Below are 26,504 nucleotides of genomic sequence, written 5' to 3' on the forward strand. Positions count from 1 at the left end.
TCGGTTTTAGAGTTGGTGATGATAATGATGATGATAATGATGATGATGACAGTGTCGATGACAGTGATGATGATTTTTCTGTGGACAATTTATACAACGCCGTTCAACGATTTAACAATTAAACTAACCGATTCTTCAATATTTTTTCCCATGTCCAATAACTGTTTACTATGTGTCCAATTAATGAAAAAAGTGTCCCAATAACTATACTTTTCAGTGTGCTTTTTGTTAAAGTTTTTTATTGTGTAAAACAATGAGATTAAACAATGAGATTATTCGCAAAATAAACACAATTGTTATAATAATAAAGAAATATAATTAAATATGTCATTGAATTTCAAAATGCGTTTTATTTATTATGTATGAAAGACCCACATGAAGTTTAGTAATAACTTAAGGACCAAATAACTGTACTGTTTATAGTATTTATTATATTTATATGTAATTTTAATATTACATAATCAAATGATTCTAACTATTTAAAGTTATCTAGTAGAAGATTTGAACTAAATAAACATTAAAACAATGTTAAAAGATATAAAATCAGAATTTAAAGCAAAGTTACAATCACGTTTTACTATTTAAAATATTTAAATGGGATCAATTATATAAACTGCGTTAGTTAAAGCTCCCCCTTTTCCATCTGCTCTACAATTAAGTGAAGCTCCATAGACTTTGTATGAATCGCCATTTCCTGCTGCGCACCATCCACCGTCTTGAACTCCAAATAATTCATAATTGCGTTCAGCAGCAGCAAAGAAACATTTGTTGATAGCATCTACGCGCGTACTATATTGACCATCTAAAACAGAAGCTACTCCTTCTAAAACTGTTAGAGATCTAACTGCTTTATCTGTCCAACAACCTGCATATTTAAATGACAGTTTCTTTGTAATTAAGTATACTTGGTTTGCCATTAAACCACCTTTTCCGCTCCCGTTGCAAACATTTGATAATCCATATTTTTTATATGAGTCATCATTGCATGCAGAACAATAACCACCATCTTGAAGTGCAAATGATGAATACCCTTTTAAATTACCAATCTTAAAACATTTTTCAACAGCATTTTGACGATTTTGGTATGGACCATTAAGCATAATAGATGATCCCTCCATTGTTGCCATGGCTCTGTTTATAGTGTCTTTCCAGCATCCCAAGTTTTCCATAGGTAAAGATACCTTATAAATGAAAAATAAACATTGCTTAATATATGTATAAATCATTGCTTAATATCTATATAAAAAAGTCTAGTTAATATAATATTACTTTTTTTTTTTTTTTTTAAATCCATTCATTCAACCAAAAATTAAAAAACTATAAAACAAAATAAAAAAATATAAAAATTATTTGTTATTTTCGGCGAAAAAAAAGGTGTAGAAAAGTTCGTAGCGACTTAGTACAAATCGATGTTCGAATTTTCTTTTGTTAGTTTTTTCAAGTGGTAATTTTGAGTATTTACTTTTTAAGTGTTTCTTTGTTTATAATATGACTTTTTTTTTTTTACTCTTCATTTTCTTATGATATTTTTGAATTCTTTATTTTAACAATTGACAATTAACTCAGTTTTTTATTTTCTTTTTTTATTTCTTTTTTTTTCAACGTTAAAAAAAAAACACGACCGCAATCTGCAATGACCTTGCAAAGAATGAATTTTACTAATAGACTGATTAGTAAAAAATGAACTAAATATTGTTTACAAAACAAACACTTCCGCAATTCAAAACTAATTTAAAATATCATTTAGTAAATATGGATTTTAATATTCAAAATATTGCCAGTCTTTTTTAGAAGTTATCAAAATAACTTTAACTTGTTAAAGTTATTTTGATAACTTAAACATGTTAACTACCAATAAACTAAAAATAAGAAGAAAATCAGCTATTATTATTAAGAATATCAATGTCTTTATCACACTTCTTTAAAAATGTTTTCTTTTATATTATTTATTTATTACTTATATATATATTAATATATATATATATATATATATTATTTACATATATTTATATATATATATATATATATATATATATATATATATATATATATTTATTATAATATTTAGTCTTGAAGTTTAAAAAGTTTTATTTTTTTGTTTCATTTAATCTAAACATGCCGTATCTTTTTGTAAATTATCTTATATTTATTTTATTATTGACACTTTTATATTTTTTTATATTTTATATACTATATGTTGTTGTGGTGGTGAAATTTTATTCATTTTATTTTAAAAACAACAATACGGGCAATATGTATGTATATGTATGTGTGTATGTGTCATGTGCGTATGTGTGTATATACATATATATTTATACATTTTATATCTTTCTTAACTAAGTTTACTTTTAATTTTTTAGCACTTTTTTTTTCTTAACTTCTTATACTTGACGTTTTGTAAAGACTTTTTTAATATTTTACGGACTTGTAAAATACGATTGTAAAGGGGCTCGGTGAAAAGGCTAAATTATGCCTTCTTCTTGCTCCAGCCATTTCCTTTTGTTATATTTGTACGTTGTTTTTCTTAATGGTGAAATAAATGAAACTATTACTACTTGATTGCTATATCGTTATTTGGATAACAATGAAAAACAGGTTTGAGATTTTATTTAGATAGCAAAGGAATATGTGGTAGACATTTTCTTCAGATAACAAAAGAATATGTGTAAGTCAAATCGGGTAATAAATAATATATATAGGTTTTTTTATATATTTGTTTTTTTATTATTTTATTATTCTATATTATACTTATCACTTTTATTATCAGTTTTTTACTAGTATTATTGCATTTATCAGGGCCAGCGCTAACACTTATTTTTAGGGGGTATGAGTAGAAAAAAAAGTCGAAAAGTTTTTTTTTCTATTATCATTAAATCTAATCATTTTAGTATAGTAATTTGATTACTAAAGAACTAAATATAGCGGAAATTTGCAATAATAATAAGCTCTCAGTTAAAACTTCTCATTTATGACGTCAAAAAACGTTTGTTTTTTTCCTCTTGTTTAAGTAATAACTCTGGTATTTCCTAAATCAAAGAACTGATTCTTAATTTAATTAAAAATTGATTTTCCATTGTTTCATTGACGCCCATTTACAAAAACTCTGTTCAAATCAAGTGTGTCCTATATCTCTTTCTTAGTATTCGGAAGAATCAGGTTTTGTAGTCGGTAAACGCGAATTGAGGATCTGAAACAAATTTTGATCAATTTTAATTTGCTATTTGATGACATGCCTTTCTTTTTCTGCGGAAGCTATAAATGCCGTGGCTTTCTCAGTTTTATAGCAGCAACCTTTAAAAATAATTAAGAAACGCGTTTAATAAGTAATAACAGAAGCACTTTAAAAAAAAAAAAAGCTTTTGAGATCACAGATTTTTATGTTTCAAAAGCCCTAAATGATGTACCTGTAAGTTATAAGGCTTCCAGTTCGAACATACTCAGGTTTGAACGTTGGAACTTTAGCCATTTTTTTTCTCTAAAAGTTTAAACATGTATATATATATATATATATATATATATATATATATATATATATATATATATATATACATATATATATGTTTTTTCTCAATTTTTCGACTCCCCTCCCCTCGTCCCCCTTTGTTAAACTCTGTCAATTTTTGGCCAACCCCCCGTTATATATGATGTCAGTTTTTGTGTTCTCCCCCCCTAAAAAAATATAAAAATGCTTAAAAACAATTGATTTTTTTTCTGACTAAATTATACATTTATATTATAGAAGATCTCATCAAATTATATTATAATATAATTTGATGAGAGAGTCGATATCTCATTATATAATCAACTAAGCAAATAATATTATATATCTTTAATATAATCTTCCCAAGGGTTGTTGAGGTGATCATCGATTGAAACAATAGGTAGTGAATGCTCTCCGAGATAGATATCTCCGAGAAGATATCGTATTCTTGAGGTAAAATCAAATTCGTTGCGTCAACTTCTTTTTCATCTAACCATTCAGCAGTTTCCGAACTCTTCTGCAAGGCGATGACCGCCAAAAATTCTGTCTGACACTTGGCAGCGATACGAACAGGTTGGACTCTTTTAGAGTCCAACCTGTTCGTATCGCTGCCAAGTGTCAGACAGAGGGAGTGTTATAGCAGAAGAATGCATAGAAGAGGGAGTGTTATAGCAGAAGAATGCATAGAAGCGTGCTTTATCAACATAGCTTGAGAGGTAAAGTAGATATTGCACTTTTTACAGATTCTATCAGCTAGGCTAGACTTAGTTGATGGACAAAATGCATCATACGGCAGAATTGGAAATCCTTTGGCAGTACGAAGAAGAATACCTTCAATGTTTGATACGACGAGCATAAAAACGGATGATGAAAACAATCCTTTTGCTCCTTCTGAGACATCTACCGCTTTGAGCCCGTCTCTCGTTTGGTTGACATGGAGAGGTGGCGGAAGAAATCTTGCTCTAATTAGAGTAAAGTAAGAGCTTCTAATAGTCCGACAACAAGAACGATTTTCACATTTCATAATTTGAGTAAAATATTGACTTGTACGAAGATGATCGGCAATCCAACGTTGATCTTGTGATAAAAGGCTTCTTGACTCTAGCTCTGATTTGTCTGGATCAAAATACTCTGCAATGGTTGGATAACCGTCAATTTGTAGATCAGACCAAATATCAGCCAAAGCCTGTCTACCAAAACCAAAGTTCTGTTTTTCTAAATTTTCATCTATTGTCCTGCCTGATTTAAAAAGATATGTTGGTTATTATAGGTTAAAAATTATATTAATATTTTTACAAATTAACTTTTGTCAATGTAATTACCTTGAGAATCAAGATGAGTTCCGTAATGTTTGTGCGGAAGAATCACCCTAGAAAATTCTTTACTTAGAGGTGCCATTCGTCGCTCAGCTCTGTTGAATGCACTGCGACCGGGAGCGTTCGTCATGATGAAAAGAGCGTCAAGGTTATTATTCAAGAAATGGTGAATCTCGATCTAAATTACTTTCTGGTATCTGGGATTTTCGACGGGTCCTCCATCGACGCTAAACACAACGATAGGCTTAACCATATTAGTTTGAGGATCTCTAATGATAGAGTCGAATTCTTTGATATCCAAGAGCCGCTGAAAGTCTAATGCATGAGCGAAGGCGGTTGAGGATGCGTGTTTTCCTGATTGAACAGCAATGTAGGTAGGTCCAGAATAAGTAACAGCATCTGTTTTTCCGAGACCATCTTTTTTGATCGTAATTCCAACGTATACAGATGGTATAAGCTTGTGTATTAGCAGCCACAACCTAGTCGTGGTTCGTGGTTTTTTAGTTTTTCTTTGACTTCTGGATGCTCCAAGCAGATTTCCTCCATTCTAGCTTTTTTTCAGTTCTCTAGTTTTCTTCTGTTGAGCTTGATCCTACTTTTTTTTAGCCAGTTCTTTACATAAATGAGCTAGTTTCTTCTTTTTCTTTTTCAAATCATCCTCTTCATCTTCAGCAATGAATCCTCTTCTCTTTCTAGTCTTCAGTCCAGCAACTTCACAATTTAAAGCTGCAATCTCAGAATTGAGTCGATCATGAGCCACTGTTCTTGCATTTTTTTTGATTTTTCGTGGTCAACAAACTCAAAGTTAATTCACTTTGTTGATCATCAATAACAGATCGCTCATTGGTGGGCTCAACAAACTGTGAGGAATTCTTGTCAAATTCTTTCTGTATATTAGCCTTTTTTTTATTGGGATGAGCATTTCCATACGATACCATCAATAAGTTAAGCAATGCGGTTTTATCCATATTATAATATTGATTTATTAGTATTGTTTACATCACAGTCAGAATAATGTTTTTGCTCATCGTTAGCGCAAGCTTTTTAAAAGAGTTTCTTCAACACACTACTCAACGCCGTTAATGCAGGTTCTCAAACTTTTTTGCCTTATTTGTTCTCGGTGAACAAACATATTTTTTTTCCGGTCTGCAACATTTGTTTATAAACAATAAATGTGAAGTTTTTAAAGATATGTTAAGTTTAAACAATATCTATATATATTGTTTAAAACTCAACATATCTTTTGCGATGGAGTAAGAAAATATGTATACATATTTTTTACAAAAAAAATTAAAAATATATATATATTCAAATAAAATATATATATTAATCTATGGTAATTTAAAGACCGAAAGTTAGTTAAATAGTTTTATGGCATTATAAAATAGGGTGGTTCACATCACAGTAATGTTTAAATTTTGAGCTTAGACTTTTAAATAAACCTTAAAAGGTTTAACTTTAAAAGTCTAACTAGTCGTATGTCAATTTGTGTGTTCTTCACACTCATATTAATAAAAACTTTCATATAAAATGGAAAAAACAGATTTTAAACTTGAAATAAATAATTTTTTTCGACCTTTAATATGTTTGCAGACATATGACTGGTTAGAAATTAAAAATATAACTAAAAACTTGTTTGAAAAAGTTGTTTTCTCAATTTAATGTTTTATCTTCATTGAGAGCAGCACCATTTTATACCAAAATATGGTTCATTAACTATAAAGCAAAATTTTATATCTAAAAATTCAAAAAAAGTTTAACTTTGTTTGATTTTAGACAAACTAAAGCGCTAGGAGAAAAAAAAGTTTAAAAAAAAAAAATTATTTGGGCTAAAAAAATGCAGTGAAATATAACCTTTTTATAAAATCGCAAAATTCGTGTATTTTCCAGTATATGCATTAACGGCGTTGAGTAGGGAGAAATTAGCGTTTCGAATTTTCAATAGACTTTTTGTGTTTGCATTGCATGAGGTTTTACAATCAATTAGAGAGCAATCAAAGTTTCGTATTTGAAATAACGACTATTTAATTTCAAAAAATGACAAATTTATGAGTTTACTTTTATGAGTTTACTTTGAACCACATTTTATAATCCGCGAGGGAGCGAATAACGAATCTGAATTTTATAAACAAAGACTTAATATTTTTAACATAATTTGATTCGCAGTCAAATGGTAATATATTAATTAAACGATAGTAATTTTTATTTTACGTTAGTAGTTGTTATTTATTTAATGTCTTTGGGAAACTTGTTATATTAATTTATAATATTATATTTTAAATAATTTAATAAAATATAATATCGAATTCCCCGCATTCAATGTTAATTTCCCCACAAACAAAACATCATTTCTATACCATTTAGTGGATGTAAATACCGTTAAAATCTGCTCATTAAAGCTTAAAAAATAATTTAAATTGACATCATTTTGGCCTCAACACCCCCTCTCCATTGTCAATTAGTGTCAAACTTTCCAGCACTCCCTCCCCCTTCCCCCCACTTATATTTACTGACATCATTTATGGATGACCCCTTACTTTTGTTTGTTTTAACATGACTAAAATAAACTTTGAAACATGACTTGCCAACGCGCGGCTTACGTAAAAAACAGGAGGCAAGATAGTTTTATATCTGAAAAACTAACAAGCAGTTTTACAAAATAAATACGGGGATGGTTTTTTTTGTAACAATAATAATTATAAAACATTAATAAGTAATTATTATAAAATTGACAAAATAATTTTCATTTAAAATTTTGTTTAATAAAATTAATTTAAGTTGAATATATATATGCATAAATTTCATATTTGCATAAAATTTATGCAAATATGAAATCATTTTATAATCATTTTAACTAACTTCCAGATTAAAAAAAAAAATTAGTTGAGAGGTGAAGGATTAAGCGAAGGATTTAATTTAGTATTTAAAAATTGGTTCGTCGATGTTGTGTAACAAATTGCAATGGCAATTATAATCCTCAGAATAGAGTTAAAACATTTAGACTTCCAAGAAACATTGAAGAACGAAAACGTTGGATTGTTATAATACCAAGAGATAATGTTCCTGATACTAATAACACCGTAGTATGAGAAAGACATTGGCCAAAAAATTGTTCAACTGTTACTGATTATGGAAAGTTAAGACTAATGCTCCGTCAGTATTTGATTGTATGAAGCCAAGCTTAGTTCCTACTGTATCCATGCCACTTAGAAAAACATCAAAAAGTCTTAATAGTGTTCGCTGGCAGGATGAGGATGAGTTAGCAATATTTAATTCACAAGAAAAAATAGAAAGTATTAATGTTTTATATGAAAAGTTAAAAACTAATGAATTTAATTTTGCTATTATTAATTATTTATGCAATGATATATACTCAGTCTTCAGACTTTTTAAAGGAAAGTGCTATTGCTAGATTTCTTCTTTGCATATATATAGATCTCACTTAAAATTAGTGTTATGACTTTATCATCTAACCGAGTTTATATTATAAACAAATTTTCTCATATCCAAGAAGCATTAAGTGTTGCATTCTTCTATTCGTTTATATACATATATTAAAAACAACTATCTAAGCGTTTTTCAACCTTTCTTTTATTACATAAAATCGTATATAAATACAAAGTTATAATTCCCAAGACAATTATAAAACAACAACAGTCATTAAAAACCATAAATGAATGCGTGACTTTCGTCGCGTTTATCTACGTGGCTTTTACTACGTTTCTCTACGTGACTTTTACCACGTTTATCAACGTGACTTATACCACGTATATGTAATAATTTTAATTCACCAACTTTAATAGAACATTAAGATTTTTAAATTGTTGTGAAATAACACCCAAAAAAGAAGTTGTATATCAACAAATTTTGTCAATGAATAAAACATGTATTGGGGAAGAAAAGTATCCAATTGAAACAATTGTGCGAGCATTTGAGTATTTTTCTCTTTCGCGATCAGCCTACAATCGCATCAGAGAATATTTTGAACTTCCAAGTTTACGTACTTTAGGGAGAATTACATCTAAATGTAAATCTTTAGATGATACCACTTATATCCGACATGTTTTCTCTAATCTTAGAGATGATAGACAAAAAACATGCATTTTACTTCTTAATGAGGTTTATGTTAAACCAATGTTGCAGTATCATGGTGGCATAGTATTTGGTAAATCAGTTAACAAACCTCATCTGTTAGCAAACACAGTACTGAGCTTTTTGGCTGTAACATTGTTTAATGGACTAAAATTTCTTTACAAAATGTTACCAGTCAGAGAACTTGATGCTGAGTTTCTTTTTGAACAGACAACCCTCATTCTTGATGCAATTAAAAATAATGGGGGCAATGTTGTTGCTATTGTCTATGATTGTAACAGAGTCAATTAGAAGTTTTATAACTTTTTTGAAAAAAAAGAAGCATGGTGTACTAAAGACAATATTTTTCTTTTATTTGATTATGTTCATTTATTGAAAAGTATACGTAATAACTGGATCACAGAAAAAACTCAAGAACTTGAATTTTATATTGATGGAGAAAAAAAATAGCACGGTGGGTTGATATTATTAATTTGTACAAGCTTGAAGCGAAAAACATTGTTAAAATGTCTAAATTAACAGAAGTTTCTGTTTATCCAAAGCCAATTGAAAGACAAAAAGTTAGCACTTGTCTGCAAGTGTTTTGCGATGAAACATTGTCAGCATTAAAAAGTCATCCAGACCTGCATGAAAATGAAGGGACGATTATTTTCATCTTTAAAGTCGTTGAATTTCGGAAAATTTGTAATGTTTACAGTCCATATGCAGACATTTGTTTGAAAGATTCTAATCGAGCTGCTATTGCTTCTGCTAATGATGACAATTTAAGCAAACTTTCTGCAATTTTGCAATACAAATAAAAAAAACAGAAAAAGGAAAAAGAGTCAAATTACTAACAAGAGACACTGCTAATTGTTTAGCTCTGACCTGTTATGGTTTGGTTCAGTTGTCAAAATATCTTTTAGATACAACTCATCAGTTTGTATTATTTCCGTTCAACAAGTTCTTGAAAAAGTAACTATATACCGTACAAAGTTGCTATTAAAGTTTGAGAAAAGTTCAGATGTGTTAGCCAATCTAGGTTCAGATCACTCTTGTCCAAAATGTATGTTTTTACCAAGCGAGGGTATTTGCAACCGTTATTGACAACTTACCTGCTCTGTGTGATTCATTGACTGTTGATATTAAAATGTCATTAGTTTATATTGCTGGGTACATTATTCGTGAAGATGAAAATCCAGATGACACCTTTTATTTCTATGAAGCGTATGGAAATTTTGTAAAGGACATAAATCGAGGAAGTTTAACAATTCCTGGTGACAAAGTTTATCAATGGGCAACTTACTGTTACATTCTTTTTATGAAGTATATAATGACACTTGTCGGTCATCACTGTGTAACCCCCTTATGATGCTATCAGAATTTTATGCATTAGGTATGCAAAGACATCATGGATTAACAATGACAAATATTTTATTTAATAATTATTGTCGACTCTATTCCCCTCGTTCCCACAAGGAGCCAAAGCAGAAGTTAATAAAACTCAGCGCAAAGTAAAATTTTTGCAATGTTTTTAACAGAAACTGTAAAATAGTGTTTAGTAAAATATCTAAAAAGCTTGTATTTACTTTTTATTCTCTAAAGATTTTATCTCTTTTTTCTCAAAAATTTATTTTTAATACTTAAAAAACCCATTAATAAATTTTGTGGTAAATGCTAACATTAAATTATAGCAAAATATAAATCTATATATACTAAATTGTTTAAACATAATTAGTTTTAGATACATTTAAGTTAATTTAAAATTTTTAGAAATGTTATTTGTTAGTTATATTACAATGTTAGTTATAAACAAAATTAAAAAAAAAAGAATAAATTCATCTTTTCACTTTTTATAAGTTACTTTTAGTATATATATCATACAAATATTATATTCATGCGAAAATCACCTAACTGAAAATGTAAACATCTGAAAAGTAATATTTTTAATCTTGCCTCCAGTTTTTTACGCAAGCCGCGCGTTGGCAAGGCCTGTTATATAGTAAGCCATGCCTTGAAATAGTTCGAACTTTTTCCCGTAATAGTTCGAACATGTTCAGGTTCGAACTTTTAAAAAAAGTTCTAACTGGAAGCCCTAGTAAGTGCTCTCAAATAAACTTTGATATTTTGTCTATAGTTTTCAAAAGTTTCTTGTGCGTTTCTGATTGATTAAGAATTTTTGTTAAATTAAATACCTTCGCTACAATGAAAAAAATGCTACATTCCGCATTTACTTTTAAGGCAAACAGACGTGTTTTTTATTATCGAATAATTTTTTTTTTTATTAATACAAATTTAAAAGTATAAAATACAAGCTGCTATCAATTATTGAATATGGCAGTAGCCATGCGCGAAATTCGAACAATGTTTAAGGAAATGTGTGCGGAGTACAAAAAAGATATAATATTACTAATAAAACGACAAAAAGAAAATATTCTTAAACTCATCAGTGCGAACGCAAAAATAACGAGCGACCGATAACAAAAAGCTAAAACAAACATTGACAGCGTGGAAAAAATTAAACGATTGGAAAAGAATGTATTTGATATAAAGGAAAGTTTAAATTTTCACGAGGAACACATCAAAAAAAAGGTCAAAAATAATATTGAGTCTATTGAATAAAAAAGATTTTGTAAAACCGAAGCCCATAAAAACGATGAGTTTATTGACTTTAAAAAAAAACTTAGAGAAATTAAGGATCGGTCACGAAGAAATAACCTTAGGATTGATGGCATCAAAGAAAATAAAAATGAAACGTGGTGTCAAAGTGAAATAAAAGTGATTAAACTTTTTGAGGAGACTCTAGGGATGGAAAATGTGAGAATCGAACGAGCGCGTCGCATTGGACGCGGAAATGTACAAACACCACACACAATTATTATTAAGCTGTTAGACTACAAAGATAAGGTAGAAATTTTAAAAAATTCTTCTAAATCAAAGGGTAAAAATATCTAAATAAAAAAATATTTCTGCTTCGAAACGAACTTAATAAGAAAAGATCTTAGAGAAAAAATGAAAATTGAGCGGCAGCTGAAAAAATTTGCATACATATCATATCGAACATCCAGATCAAGGGTGCTACAAGTCCAAAATTATGGATATTGAGTTATGAATGTCATTTGATAGTATGTTATGTGTTGTAGATGGTGACAAAATACCACAAGTCTAAAACGAATGTTTACAAAATAACAGATACAAATGGCACTCATAGTTGGAAATATATTAAAAACTTAAAAATTCAATCCTGATTTTCTCAGTTTAACACTTTTTGACTTGTGGCACCCTTGATCTGGGTGTATGATATGATATGCTGATTGTACGCGAGTGGGTGTCTAAGAAAACGAAAGAAATCCCGAATCTGTCTCAGCAAGGGTTAGGGTTTATTACTTTTTTTTAACTATTGCTAACTATTTGTGTTGTGTAGTGGTAGTGTTCGCTTCATGAGCGAGAGGTTCTGAGCTTGATTCCCATCATGTCCCTGATAGTACCAAGTTCAACTTGTTTCTCCGCGCAGCGGCCTTGTTCGTCAAGGTTCGTGTTTCGGAGTTATAGAGTTGAAGGAGGGTTATAACCACAATTAAGTAGCCTCCTCGTCTATAGTGGCCTTCTCGGCCTTGGGGAGGTGAATTTACAAAAAAAAAAAAAAAAAGTACTCCTCTTCAAAATAATTTAATTCCGACAACAAACAAGCCAACGAGAGTGGCTAACAACTCTTCTACACTTCTTGATAATATAATAACTAATAACCATCTTAATAACCGTCTTTACACAGGCATAATCAAAACTGACTTATCGGATCATTTCCCAACATTCCTAGTTACTAACAATATAATATTTGACCGTATTCATTCTCAATCCATAATATTTAGGCGACAAATCAATGAAAACTCGGTAAAAAAATTTCAAAATCTTTTAAGAGACAACGTCGATTCGAATTTGTTATTGCAGCCACATGACGTTAACAACGCATATGATCTATTTTTAAATCAATTCTGCAAGCATTATGATCAAGCATTTCCTGAAAAAAAAATTATTGTAAAAACCAAAACTGTTTTAACTCCATGGATGTCTAACGGTTTACTAAAATCTTTAAAAAAAACAAAAGTTATATGATAAGTACTTGAAAAAAGTATTGCAATGTTTATTTTTTTAGTCTTTTAATTTCTGCATTCAATTATTTGCCCGGACTAATATAATAACCGTGTACCTTAAAAAATAAAAGGAAAAAAGAACTTCACACCGCTATGTTATACAATGCTTTATGATTTTTTGTTTTTTTGCTTTATTATTTTTTATTGTTTTTTAACATTGTGCTTTATTATTTTTTGGAGTGTAGAAATTACATCGAAAATGTTAGAAAAACGTTTGAGGATGTTTTTCTTACAACAGCCAAAGTCGTCAAAATAACGTTGGTCTATGTTTCATTTCTGCCATTATTCCAACGTCTAAACAACGATAGAAAAAGCATTGTTTTAACGTCAATTCGGTCAAAATATAACGTTTGTCTAACGTCTTTATAACGTCTTTTTTCTTAAAGTTTAAAGTTGCTCTAACGCCTTCCCGACATCATTTAGCTCAAATGTAACGTTGTTACAATGTCATTTTTACATTGTTGCAATAACGTTAGCAAAACGACGTTTTTCCGCTGTTTCATTTTTAACATCATGCCAACGTCTTTCCAACGATACGGAGTAAAGAACGGAAACTTTCGACTTCGGCCGAAACCGAAATCAAAATTTCTGCTTCAATAATTTTTTTACTTTTCCTCTTTCGGCCGAAATTTTGGTTCAAACCGCAACCGAAATGAGCCGAAACTTTTATAAGATTTTTTTTTAAGTTTTAATTTAGAGTGGGATCATGACAGTTTCCTAATTGTAATCGTTTGTTAGTAAATCAATTTTTAATTATGACAATTGTCGAAATTTTAATTGAAATCACGTTACATAATAGTTTTAAATTACTATTCTCAAAATCATTCTTAAAATGAGTGAACATTTAAGTAAAGCAACCCAAACCAATAGTTTCATCAAAAGTTTCTCAGTGCTAAATTTTACAATGGAAAATAATCAATAAAAAACTGGTTTATGGAATCATTTTACCGTGACAGGTAGTGATTTCAAACACGGAACTTACAATATCTGCAATTTGAAAGTATCTCGTGGATTGCACAATCTAAAACTTCAATTACTTAGCGGACTTTCATCACATTTAAGAAGTCATTTACTCTAAAAAATCTCCTAACTGAAAAAGCAATACTCACAACTACCGGCAGTCCTGAAAATATACCAACTTCAGATCAAGTTGAGCCTATTACAATTAAAAAAAGAACAATACCCTAATTTGACACCAGAACAAAACAACAGAGGGCTGAAATGTTGCAATTTGCAATGCCTGGTTGGGTTGACAAAATCTCAAAATTGATTTAAACTCCGAAGAAGGTCTGAAGCTTCATAGATTTATATTAGAAAATAACATTAAAAGCAAAGTTTGATTTGGCAAAAGTAGCAAAGAGATTCCTACGACCTCGACCAACACCTACCGAAGTAAAAAGGTTGTTTTTAACTGCTGGAGACATTCTTTCAAATAAAAGAAACAGACTTTTGCCAGAAAATATGAAAAAAAATGTATTCCGCAGAGAAAATACTTCAATTATTACCTATAATTATTGAAATTATAGTTTTTATCAAACTATGTTTCATGGTGATTGCTTAGATATATGTAAAATAGTTTTTTTTTGCTTTAATTCGGTGATCATAAAAGGTTCAGGGATTTTAAACATTCTTTTTCAAATTTCGGCCGAAATTTCGGTTTTGGTTTCGGCTACGGTTTCACTGAACCGAAATTTCGGTACTTTCGGTTTCGGCTCAAATTTCGGTTTCGGTCGATCACTAATACGGAGTAAAGGAAGTTTTTTTAAATATACAGCCAGTAATTGCATTTAAACAACCACCCAATCTGTGTGACCAAAGCATTGGAATATAATGTTGTTTTTAATAGTAGACAAATATTATTCACTCATTGTTGAACGAACTTGTTGAATAAATCGTTTTAAATTATTATAATATCGATTGCTAACATTGCTTTATTGACACCTATATTATTATTTTCTGTTTTTAGAATAGGTTTTTATTAGCTTTATTTATCTTCCCAGTTGGTTTAATTTTAAATCATAATGCATGTAACATGTAATATTGGTAACATAGTCAAGAGAAATTTTTTTTTGCTTATAACTTTGACAATTAATAGTTATATTCATTATTAGCGGCAGTTGGGCGATATTAAAAATGGAATGGGGGAATTTTGTCCACCCCAAACCCCCTCTGCAATTTTAGGAGCAGCCGTTGTGCAGTAGCTAGATCTCTTGCTTCAGAAGTTAAAAATAAAGTTATTCATTGTTTCTTTATCATTGTTTCTTCATCATTGTTTCTTTTAATATAAGACGTTTCAGGTAATGAGAAACTTTGTCTTAATTTTGGGTGTCATTTTACGATTATTATTGTTGTTATTATTACTGTTAAAAAAAAATTCCGGCGAGCAAGTTTATTAGTTGTTATTTGTAATTGATATACTCTTTCTTATGTACGCACATTTTATAAGTAATTAAAAAAAACAGCAACCAAATAAAAAAGTTGAAACTCGTAAAAAAAAAAAAACAGGCGCGGAACTTTTACACTGTTATTATTAAAATACATGTAAACATAAATTTATATATTGCAATTTAAGTGAAGAATTAACAAATTAAAAGTTTTAATCAGAATATGTTTCGCGATATTTTGTTTAAATAATCCTCATTTCTGGTGAGTTAAGGTAACTTATTTTAAAACCTAATAAAACAACATTAATTAAAAACTTTTTATTTAAAAGGCTCAATTAGTTTAATTACAGATTTATCTTGTTGTTGGTCTGAATAAATCCTAATTAGGATTATATTTTTCAAGTTTAATTTTTCCATTTTAGCATTTTGTTTAAAAAGTTGTTGATGTACATTTAACATGACTGATGTGACTAAAAACACCGCGGTTGTAAACGAAGAAATGTTCGAGGATAAAGTGAAATGCTTTTCCTTCAGTGAAAAGGAAAAAGCATATTTGCCAGATTCTTGTTGAGGAGAATCAAACTAAAAAAATTTGTGGCGTGCAAGTTAAAATGCTAATAGACGGAAAACGAGTAAAAAAACCAACCTCAAATATGAAACGTCACATTAAGAAGAGCCACGGAATACTTCATCATAAAATTGTTCAGGAGCAAGAAAAGAAAAAAGCCGCACAAAAAAGGAATATAAATGTATCCGAAGTTACTTTGTCAAGAAATGGAGATTCTCTATCTTTTGGTAGACAAAAAAAACAAAAGATACTTGACAATTTTTTTAACAAAGTTACTAAAACAATATAGAAAGAAGATTTCAAAAAAGCTTTAAATATGTTAGTACTTCAAAATGGAGCTTCGTTTAACATTTTTAGCGGAGATGGAATAGAAATTTTGACCCGAGATTTGGCAAAAAAATTTGGCATAAAGATCAGTCGTGAAAATATGCGTCAGGAAATTCAGACTTTAGCTGAAAAAGAAGCGATTTGAATGGAAAACTAATTTCCTAAAAGTTGATGGAGCATCAAGATATCGGCGAAGCTTTCTTGGAGTCAATACTCAATTTTTCTCTAGCGGCAAAATATTAATCAAAACATTAGCAACCATCGACATACATGCCAGGCACAAAGCTGATATTCAAAATGCACTTGAAAACGTACTTGATAAGTTTGGCATCCGAAAAGAACAAATCCTTGGAATTAGTACTGACAATAGGTCTAACATGATTAAAATGGTGAATGATTTTGGAAAGACGATTGAGATAAACAAGATTATAGAAACACTACCTAGTGAAGATCATGATGAAGGCGGAGATGATATTACAGAAGAACTGATTATTGAAGATGCAAGTAGTGAAACTGAGGGTTCTGAATTCTGTGAACAGCAGCATGATGGTTACTTTGACGAAATCTCCAAAAATATGAACACTATTTACTAGGGAAGCAATCCTAATGAGTAATCCTTTTTTCTGTGCAGCGGTATTTGCAGACTTACACTATCAATGTCTTCTAAACGAAGAACAACAGGCATTTTTTCTCATCATTTATTTTGTGAGAACGTTTTTTAAACTTTGATTAAAAGATTTTACTTTTGATTACTTCGATTAGAAATTGAAAATATATTTATTATTTTAGAGTTTTTTAAAGCAAATTTATTTTGTTATCTTTTTAAAAATTTTTGGTAGTTGCTGAGGACACTCTCTGGTTGGTTCAAAAAAAGATTATTAAGCAAAAGTTTGGTTTTCATAGATTGGAGGAAGATTGTGAAACTTTTTCTAGCGAGAGTTTGGATGAGAAAATGAAAGACTTGTCTCCAAAAAAGAAAATTTTTAAGAGAATGGAGCAGGCAAGAAAAAAAAAAGAGTCAGCAATCTGATCAAGGATCTATTCAGAACATTGGGATTGAGGAGCGAGAACTTAAAGGCACACTTTGAAGTCTACCTAAACTAGCGCACGACATTTTGAAACAAAAAGAAACCTTGACGTGCAAAAAGTCTCTGGAAGGAATAGAGTTTTTTCCTTCGATTATACAATCATTGTACAAAATTGTCACAGAGCTTCCAATGACGCAAGTTAGTGTTAAGCGGATGTTTTCAGCACTCAAATTTCTGACGAAAAGAAGCCATATGACATCGGATCTTATTGATGATTTGGTATTTCTTAGGACAAATAACGAATACATTTGACTTGTTTGAAATTTAATTTTGGGTTTGAAATAAAATGATAATAAAGCAAAAAATTAATATTGATAAAATATTTCATTTTATTTTTTTGCCCCCAAATCATTTTTTACATAAATATGTGGTAGTAATGGATTCACATTTTAAAAATAAGGGTTGGATAAAAACTAATAGGTGTAGTTTTTATCCAACTTGAGAAACAAGCCTAAATATGTTTAATTTTCATTCAAAATTTAAATTTAACTTATTATTTCCGGGAGCCGAAGCCGAGCTGGGAACCGGACATTTCTTTGGAGCCGGAGCCGAGCCGTGAATAAAACTTGCGGCTCCACAAGCCTGTTTATAACATCAAATGGTTCTCTATGGAACATAAAGAGTCATATAACTTGCAGTAGTAAAAATGTAAAATATTATTTAAAATGTCTATCTTGCAATAAGAAATCTACATACACCGAAAAACTTATAATTCAAGACTTCGTACAAATGGACATATTTCTATCTGTAGAACCAGACAATCTTCAGATATATTTGATAACAATCTTTATAATTGCCAACGTGCACATAATACAATTAGAGAACCTTTCTTCCAACATTTTGTTTTTTTGGAACTCAAAATTGAAAAGAATTTAGTTTCTTATGAAAAAAATCTCCGCAAACTAAAACATGACAGTTTTATTTGACATTTCCTGTTTAAATAAAAAATTTTAATTGACATTTCCTATTCAAATAAAAAATTGGCTATAATGATTAAACAATGTATAATTATTATTTAGTAGTATAGTATATATTTACTGCAAGGAGATAACTCCTGGAACAGAGCATGAATACAAGCCCTGCTATACGCAGTATAAGCAGATAATTAAATTAAACATTTAAAATAAGTTAGTGGTTTTTATCTAAAAACCTATTGAAATGAGCTTTAAAAAGATCAACCGAAGTTTGCCGAACAACACCGCCCGGAAAATTTTTCCACGAATTCGCTACTCTGTTTGTAAAAAAGTTGTGACGCATTTCACAGTTAACTGTTATTTCCCTACGTACGCGTTTACGGTGACCATACTTAGGTTCTACTGTCAATGGTTCAACTTGCCAATTCACTTTATTTTCAATTTTAAAATATTGAATGCAGTCGAAACGAGTTCTTCTGGTTGTTAAAGTGTCTAAATTAAAAACCTGCAGGCGATCTTCATACCGGAATATTTTCAGGCTGTGAGGTACTTTTGTAGCTCTCTTCTGGGTACGTTCTATGTGTTGTATTGCAAATTTTGAATAATTATTACAGGCTGGAGTAGCAAATTCTAAATGTGGCCTTATATACACTCTGTATAATTTTTTCCATAGTTTTGCGTCTCTACTTATGAATGTATTTTTCATCCATCCTAAAATGTTGTTAGCTTTAGATGCAATTTCCGAAGCGTGTGTATCCCATTTGCCATTCGAGATAATGGTAATGCCAAGATCGTGCTCTTTTTCAGATTTTAAAATGTTAACGTTGGTCAAAGATGCTGCATCAAATATATAGTAATTTTTTGGGGGGTTGTTTTTATCCATATGGATCACTTTGCTTTTTTTGTAATTTAGCTTCATGCACCATTTTTCAGATCATTCCGTAGTAGCATTTAAATCTAATTGAAGCTTGTCTGAGTCTGTAGCATTTTTAATATGAGCAATAATTTTGCATTCATCTGCATACAAATTGCAAGGGAAGTAATTTATAACTGATGGCAAATCGTTTATGTAAAGGATGAACAAAAGTGGAGCCAAGACAGTACCTGTGGTACACCGCTAGTTACGTTAGCCCAGCTGGACTTGTACTTCCTAAGCACAACTCTCGATTAGTGAGAAAGTCACCAATCCAGCAAAGTAGTTTTCCAGTGATACCGAAGGCTTTTAGTTTATGCATAAAACGTTGATGCTACGCAATACATTTTTATTCTGGACTGCATTCGACGCCGAAACTAATGATGCTAACACTGCTTGTTCAAGATTTAAGCATGCATTGATATCATCATTGTGTTTAGGAGGAGGTCTATACATACACCCTAGCAAAATGTTCTCTTCTTCTAATATTGCAGTACACCATATTTGTTCAACAGATTTGCAGTTTAATGGATGCATATTCACATCAAACGAATTTAGTTTATCAATTATATAGATTGCAACACCATCTCCACGGCCTTCCCTGTTGTTGCAGTATAGTTTATAACTATGCATATGCATTGAGCTGTTGATGTTAGTCCAAGTTTCAGTTATAAAAATAGCATTGTATTTAAAATTGTATGCCGGGGCTTCAAGCAAAAACAGTTTGTTGTTCAGTGAACAAGCATTTGTGTAGTAACAGTATAAATAATTTGAGTTACTTTCTTGGCGTATATAAGTATTTAATGGTTGGTTTAAATAGCTTTGAACTGAGGCGGATGGTATATTAGTACACTCGATATTATTGTGTATTGACTGGTTTTGAGCAAGCAATATGGGCTTTTTGCCATTCAACAAATGGGTGTATTGAACAGCGGTTGATTTCAAGGGTCTTAGATACATCGATGCAGCGAACCCTATCGCTGCGGATGACAAATCGAAATGGTTTATCAAGGTTACCATTTTTTTCAAGATCTCTGTTTGCCTCTTTCCTCTCAAAGTTAAGTTTGTTAAACTCAGCTTGCTCCGCAATTGTTCGATCAGGTCTGATAAAAATGTTCTTGTGTTCCGTTTTGGAAAGATTTGCTGCTGCTGCAAATACCATGTTTCTGGATTCTGCACTGTCGAATTCAACAATAATTGAATTTTGGCTGTTTCTGGTATTTGAGCTGTTTACTGCATCATTAGTTAGACTAAATTTGGGCTTAATTCTTCGAGTAGATACAATCTTTGCATTAATTTTTAAAGATGATACTATTTCTTTTACTTTTTCGGTTGTTGTGGATTCGTCCGCAATCTGGTCTAAAGTATTAAAGGGAAACATGCCTACAAAAATAGCTTTTTAGCTTTTTTTCAGTGGCTTTAGCATTTGCAGAAATGGCACTAACAATAGCTGTGTTAGCTTGTGATCCTGGTTTTGCTAAGGCTGCTGCAAAGTCGCTGTATTTTGAAATCTTGCTGTTAGTGTCGTTTAAACAAACTTGGTTTTTCTCAAGGATTTCAAGTTTCAATTTCATTTTATTGATTACGACTTCTTTATCAATGACAATTTGCTCCAGATTGTCAATTCTCTCCATTAGCTCTGTCTTGACTTGGTTAATTGCAAAAGCAATTAGTTCTATCACTTTCTTTTCTTAATTTGATCCAAGAGCCATTTGATCTTGATAGGAGGGCTACCACCCTATATCAGTGGATTACCTCCTGGTCGTGAAATATTAAATTATTAGTTATAAAGCTTATTACACAGGGACTAAAAAGTTTCAGTATGTTTTTTTCTTCCGTTTAAAATTTCCTGTTTAAAAACAGGAAAATATTATTTTGAAAATAGCAGTATTAATGATTTTTTGAAAGGACTCTTGTGCTAAAAAAATTAAACTTAAATTTAGTGTATCTACATTAAAATTACTTAATAGTAACAATATCAGAAATAAACATTTCATATGCAGTGTTTATTTGTTTGACTGCTACTTTATATATATATATATATATATATATATATATATATATATATATATATATATATATATATATATATATATATATAAATGAATACGCTTATTACATATAAATCTTGTTTTCTAAAATGTATTTTATGAACTAAGTACTAAAGGATATCTTATAAACTCACCATTCTGTGCAGCTCTGTTTCACCTAAACATTTAAAAATCAAAGAAAAACAAAGTAAAACCTTTATAAAATAATAATAAAAAAAATTTATTACATTTAAAAATGACAAATAGTTAAATCAGACAAATTTATTGATAATTTATTAATAAATAAATGATCGACATGAAAAAATTTGTTGTATTTAAAAATATTTTAAGTTTATTCCTATAATTTACTAATTTTATTACGGTAAAAATTTTGATTTCAAATTTTAAAGTGTTGACCGTTTCAAAAGTAAATTTGTTACAACAAAAAAATTTCATCAATTTTTTGTTTGATCAAAACTTTATTTAACAAAATTGATTTACTTTTATTTTTAAAATGTGTTTGGCCAACTAAGTTGCACTACTTTTCATTTCTAAGGTTTGCTTGGCCAACTAGGTTTTGTACGTTTTTTTCAAAACCTCTTTTTAATATTTGATTTAACTTTATAATCTTTGTGTGCTTTTTTATGCTTTTACAAAACAAAAAAATTACATCATAAGCCTTATTTACGTCATGCATTAAACAGTAACTGAAAAACATTTTTAAAGTTATATTCAGTCTAGTTACCCAGAACAACACAAGATAGTTGACGCATTTATTATAAGTTAAAGAAGCGTTATGGTTGGCAAAGTGATTAAAGCAAAGAAGCGTTATGGTTAGGGCAAAGTGATTAAACAAAAATCTGACAAAACGAAGCAAAGGTTTTTCTAAAAATAAAGTTTATAGAGATTTTCTCTTGAAACATGTTATAAAGTTTAAAAAATATAATTAAGCTAAAAAAATTTTCATTTTGCTTTGCTAAAATTAATTTAAAATTAAAATAAAAAGTCACAGAATAAAAATAAAAAGTCACAGATGACATCATCATAAAATAAAAAGTCACAGATGACATCATCATAAAATAAAAAGTCACAGATGGCATCATCATAAAATAAAATGCACAGATGACATCATCATAAAATAAAAAGTCACAGATGACATCATCATAAAATAAAATGCATAGTTTTTCACACTGTTTAAATAACTTTTATTTTAAAAAAAGCGTTTAGAAAGCCATTTACCACATTTTTATTTAACATGTCCTTCTTCAGCATAAATCACAGCTTAGGATATAGTCCTTGGGATATAATTCTTGGGGACCTTGTTCCTTTTCTTCTTGATGATAGTCTTCAGGCTGCCGTCAAGACGTAGAGGAGAAAGATCCCCAAAGTTTCCTAAACTGTTGTGGGAACGTTAATATGCCATTGCCTTTAAAAACACTCAGAATAAATTTTAAGAGGGTAAAAACCTGGAGATCAAGCTGGCCATGGTTCTTTTAACTAGTCGTTTAGCATGTGATCCTGGAGCCAAAAAAGGTTCTCTCTGAGTCTGACGTAACGTATTTGGTGGTGCTCTATCTGCTGGAATATTACATTGTTATTCGGAGAGTGTTAACTTTCTGATTAGAATTGATGAAAACCGGAAACATTTTGAAACCATCAGTAAAAACCAGGTCAAACATCATATGTTAGTCGAGAGTTTAGTATTGAATGTATACTTTACATGAGCTGGTACTTCTTGGACTGAACTAATAAAACGATTGATTTGATATGAAATTAGCTGTAAACAGATTTTCATTTGAGAATACTTTAGCATACCATGCTAAGCACAACTGGAGTAAAAACTCAAGAAGCAAGTTTAAAAATATAACATTGTAACAATCTAAACCTTTAGTAAACCATGTTTTTAAGATACATAGGGTGACTCAAAAGTCACCAGACCATTTAAAATAGAAATAACTTTTTTATTTTTCCTCACTTTCTTTTTACCATTCTATAAATAGAAAGCATACTTCTTGGAAGTAAACTTTATTTGATTTTGAAAATAACATTCTTTAAATATCCACTATTTTGCTCTTCATACTGACACCCTCTTCTTAGGGAGTAAATCATCACCTGTTGTAAGCCTTTTTTTTGAATGTTAGCCTTCAGTTGCTGAATAGTTCTTGGTTTATTGTGGTATACTCTATCATTTTAGTAACTCTTTGTGATTTGCAAGTTATCTCAATGTTCACTTGGAGTAGGTGTAATTATAGATACTCAACTGCTCTTTATAGGTATTTTACAAGATGCTTTTCTTTTTCGTTATACTTATCTAGTTCATCGCGCTTCCTTCATATATTCACTTTTATTGCCATAGGTTTTGATTTATCATCCTGGAAAAGGTCCTTACCATTGAAGCCGTTTTTCAGAAATGCGTCAGATATCTTAAATACAAGAAAATTTAGCAAAATTAGAAATTCAGACTAACCAGTATTTCTATCTTTTCACTTGACCAATGTTTAAGGATCTTCTTCCAATGACGTTTCAATGGAGAAAAAAAACCAACATCAAGAGGTTGTAACGCATGACTTTTGTTTGGAGGTAATCAAAGTAGATTTATTGGTTATCCTTAGCTTTTTTAACAGTAGAATATGTTAAATGGCTATTAAGTCCGTAGCACATGTCTAAAACAGGCTTTTCTAAATCCTTTACATATATAATAAACCTGTCAATTCAAGGTTTGAAAAGATAGTTTTCCATCCAACATAATTTTGTTTTACCATGCATTGCATTTTTGTTTTATTTTTACACCATGCATCATAAAGGTGAAGGGCTTGGTAGACTACAAAGAGAGGTAGAAACTGGTCATTTGGTCATCAACAAAACAGGACAGTATACACTGATTTACCACATAATTGAGCAAGGTAAAAAGTTGTTTTTTATGTCTTCCGAACAAAGATTTATCCAGCAGTGGGATCTGTCCGCAAACCAGTTTCATTTAATTTAAAGATGCAATTAAGTCAATTAAATAAATTGTTTTTATCTAATATTATCTCATATAAATCAAAAAAAGCTAACAATGTTTTCAGAGATAGATCAGTAGCGCTAGCTTTTGTCAAAAGTTCAGGTTTTTTTTTCTATGGGCTTCATTCCATCCTCTTTTAAAAGATATGCATCAGTCTTTTCATGGCTTGTCATCTTTGAATGGAGTACGTTTACTAGTTAATATTACATCAGTTTAATATCTTCCCTATCTTATGGCTTCCACTAAAAGTTTTTCTACTGCATTACTTAAAACAAACCTACAACCGCTTTTCATTCTTGTTTCAATCCTTTGGATGTGATAGTAATTTTTTTCTAAATAAAGTCCTATATGGAATTCTAAAAGACTTTGCTACATTGTGTACTCAGTCACCTCCTTTAACAAGTTGAACTGCAGTCATAAATTTACTGTGATCGTATTTAATAATTGTCTAGCGTTGATAATCACAAGAAACTTTATGATTTCTTTCTGCAATACATAATTTCTAAAACATTATAGAATAAATTAAGTAAAAAGGGATATGAAAATTAGACATAAAATAAGACCCAGGCTACCCGAAGCTCCAAAAATATCATTGGCGATGCCAAATCAACATGTTGGAAATTATATACTTACTTATAGGGTTTCTTCTCCAGGTTTATATACATCTTTACTAAATAACACAGATCAATTTTCTTCAACTTCAAAAAATGCTGCATTTAATGTTGAGAAAGTAACGCAACCTGTATTTTTTAAAAATACATTTAAATCTTCGGTTTTACCAACTGAAATATCTTCATTAGTAAATGTTGTTATGGATATTAAAGTTTGCTTGAAAGATCTTCAATGCCAAACTGAAGTTAATACAAAGCTGCTGCAAAGTTTAACAGCAAGAAAAATCGATGAAGTAATTTTTGATAAGTTAAGATTACCACTTAATGACTTAGAGGAGCTAAATATCCTTGGAGAACTTCTAAAGAAAGATAAAGCAGTATTTACAGACTTAGTAAGTAATATTTTTATTTTCTCCGAGGTTAATAGTGTGACTATATACTAATGGCTTTAAAATAGTTAACATTTTTATTATTATTATTGTCAATTGGTTTTAATGCAACCGTCATATGATGCAACCATCATATGATAAGTTGATTGCTGTAATTATAGTGGCGTGGTGTTAAAGCTGCATTAAAAGCTAACACCTTACCATTGTGTCATTACTGCATGAAGATTAGTAAGTTTTGGTCAGTAACTTACAAATCAGAAAGTTCAGATTAAAAAAATTATAATTCTTATAATGCGAATAAGGGTATAGAATCTCTTAAACTTTGTTTTAAGCTTTCTATAGTTTAATTTTAATTTTTAGTTTTAAAAAATGACACAATGGAAAATGATCTGAGCCCCGCAACTGGCACAATGTTTGTTAAACACACGCACACAAAAAAAAGTAAAAAAATGTTACTGAGTCGATTGATTGAACACATTTAAATGCGTTTCATGTCTTTATATCAATTTTTGAATTATTACTTGATCAATTGTGTTATAGTAATATTTTTCATATTAAAATATTCTACTACAATGTATATGCATTTTTATATAAAGGTTACTGCTATAGTTAGCAAAAAGAGATACAATCTTAAAGATGCTATAAGAGGAATGACTGGTTCACTTTTTACAAATAAACTTTGTTTTCAGCTTAATTGAACCGATTGTCGATGTAAAGAAGGCGAAGCTGACCTTAATTTAAACCTTATAAATAAAATTGGATTAAAAGAAATGCAGTGTAGGTTTTTTTTTTCTTATGGTGGCATGTCATTTTAACAAGGTAATATCCAGGAAATTAACAAATGTCCTCTCCTGTGCTTGCGGGCGCGCGAGTGTACACTCCACTCATTACATATTAATCCTAAAACTGCATCTTAGATATAGTCTATTAGCTGGTCTTTTTCTTTCATTATCTAGTATTTAATCAATCTTTAAATAACATCTTTAAAGTAAAATTATTGTAAAAGTAAAGATACAATTTTTATTTTCAATCTTTTACACGTTTAATTGTTTTAGGAGCCTTGCAAAGGAATCCGCCCACAAGTACCGTGAGTGCAAGTAATTTTCAAAAAGAAGTTGTACATATTTTGCGTACCAGACCGAAATAATGGGAGACAAGCTAAAGCAATAATAAGTTTTAAAAAAAGAACCTTTTGCGTCAAATATTGATAATGACGATAAGTTACAATAATTAACTTTAGTTTTTTTATTTAAATAA

At 30.0% G+C, this 26,504-nt stretch overlaps 1 protein-coding gene across 1 annotated transcript in view; it reads right to left on the bottom strand.

Annotated features, from left to right (window-relative positions):
- Positions 1-522: 522 nt before the first annotated feature.
- The window catches only part of LOC136082237 (uncharacterized), a 38,866-nt gene continuing 12,884 nt past the window's right edge, over positions 523-26,504 (bottom strand). The window contains exons 3-4 of the mRNA XM_065800821.1: positions 21,399-21,421; positions 523-1,181 (exon numbers count right to left, since the gene is read on the bottom strand). Coding sequence (XP_065656893.1) covers positions 591-1,181; positions 21,399-21,421 — 614 coding nt within the window. The 3' untranslated portion in view covers positions 523-590. The remainder of the gene's footprint in view (positions 1,182-21,398; positions 21,422-26,504) is intronic.

The sequence above is a fragment of the Hydra vulgaris genome, chromosome 07, assembly GCF_038396675.1.
Source record: "Hydra vulgaris chromosome 07, alternate assembly HydraT2T_AEP".
In the NCBI taxonomy this organism is placed as follows: domain Eukaryota; kingdom Metazoa; phylum Cnidaria; class Hydrozoa; order Anthoathecata; family Hydridae; genus Hydra; species Hydra vulgaris.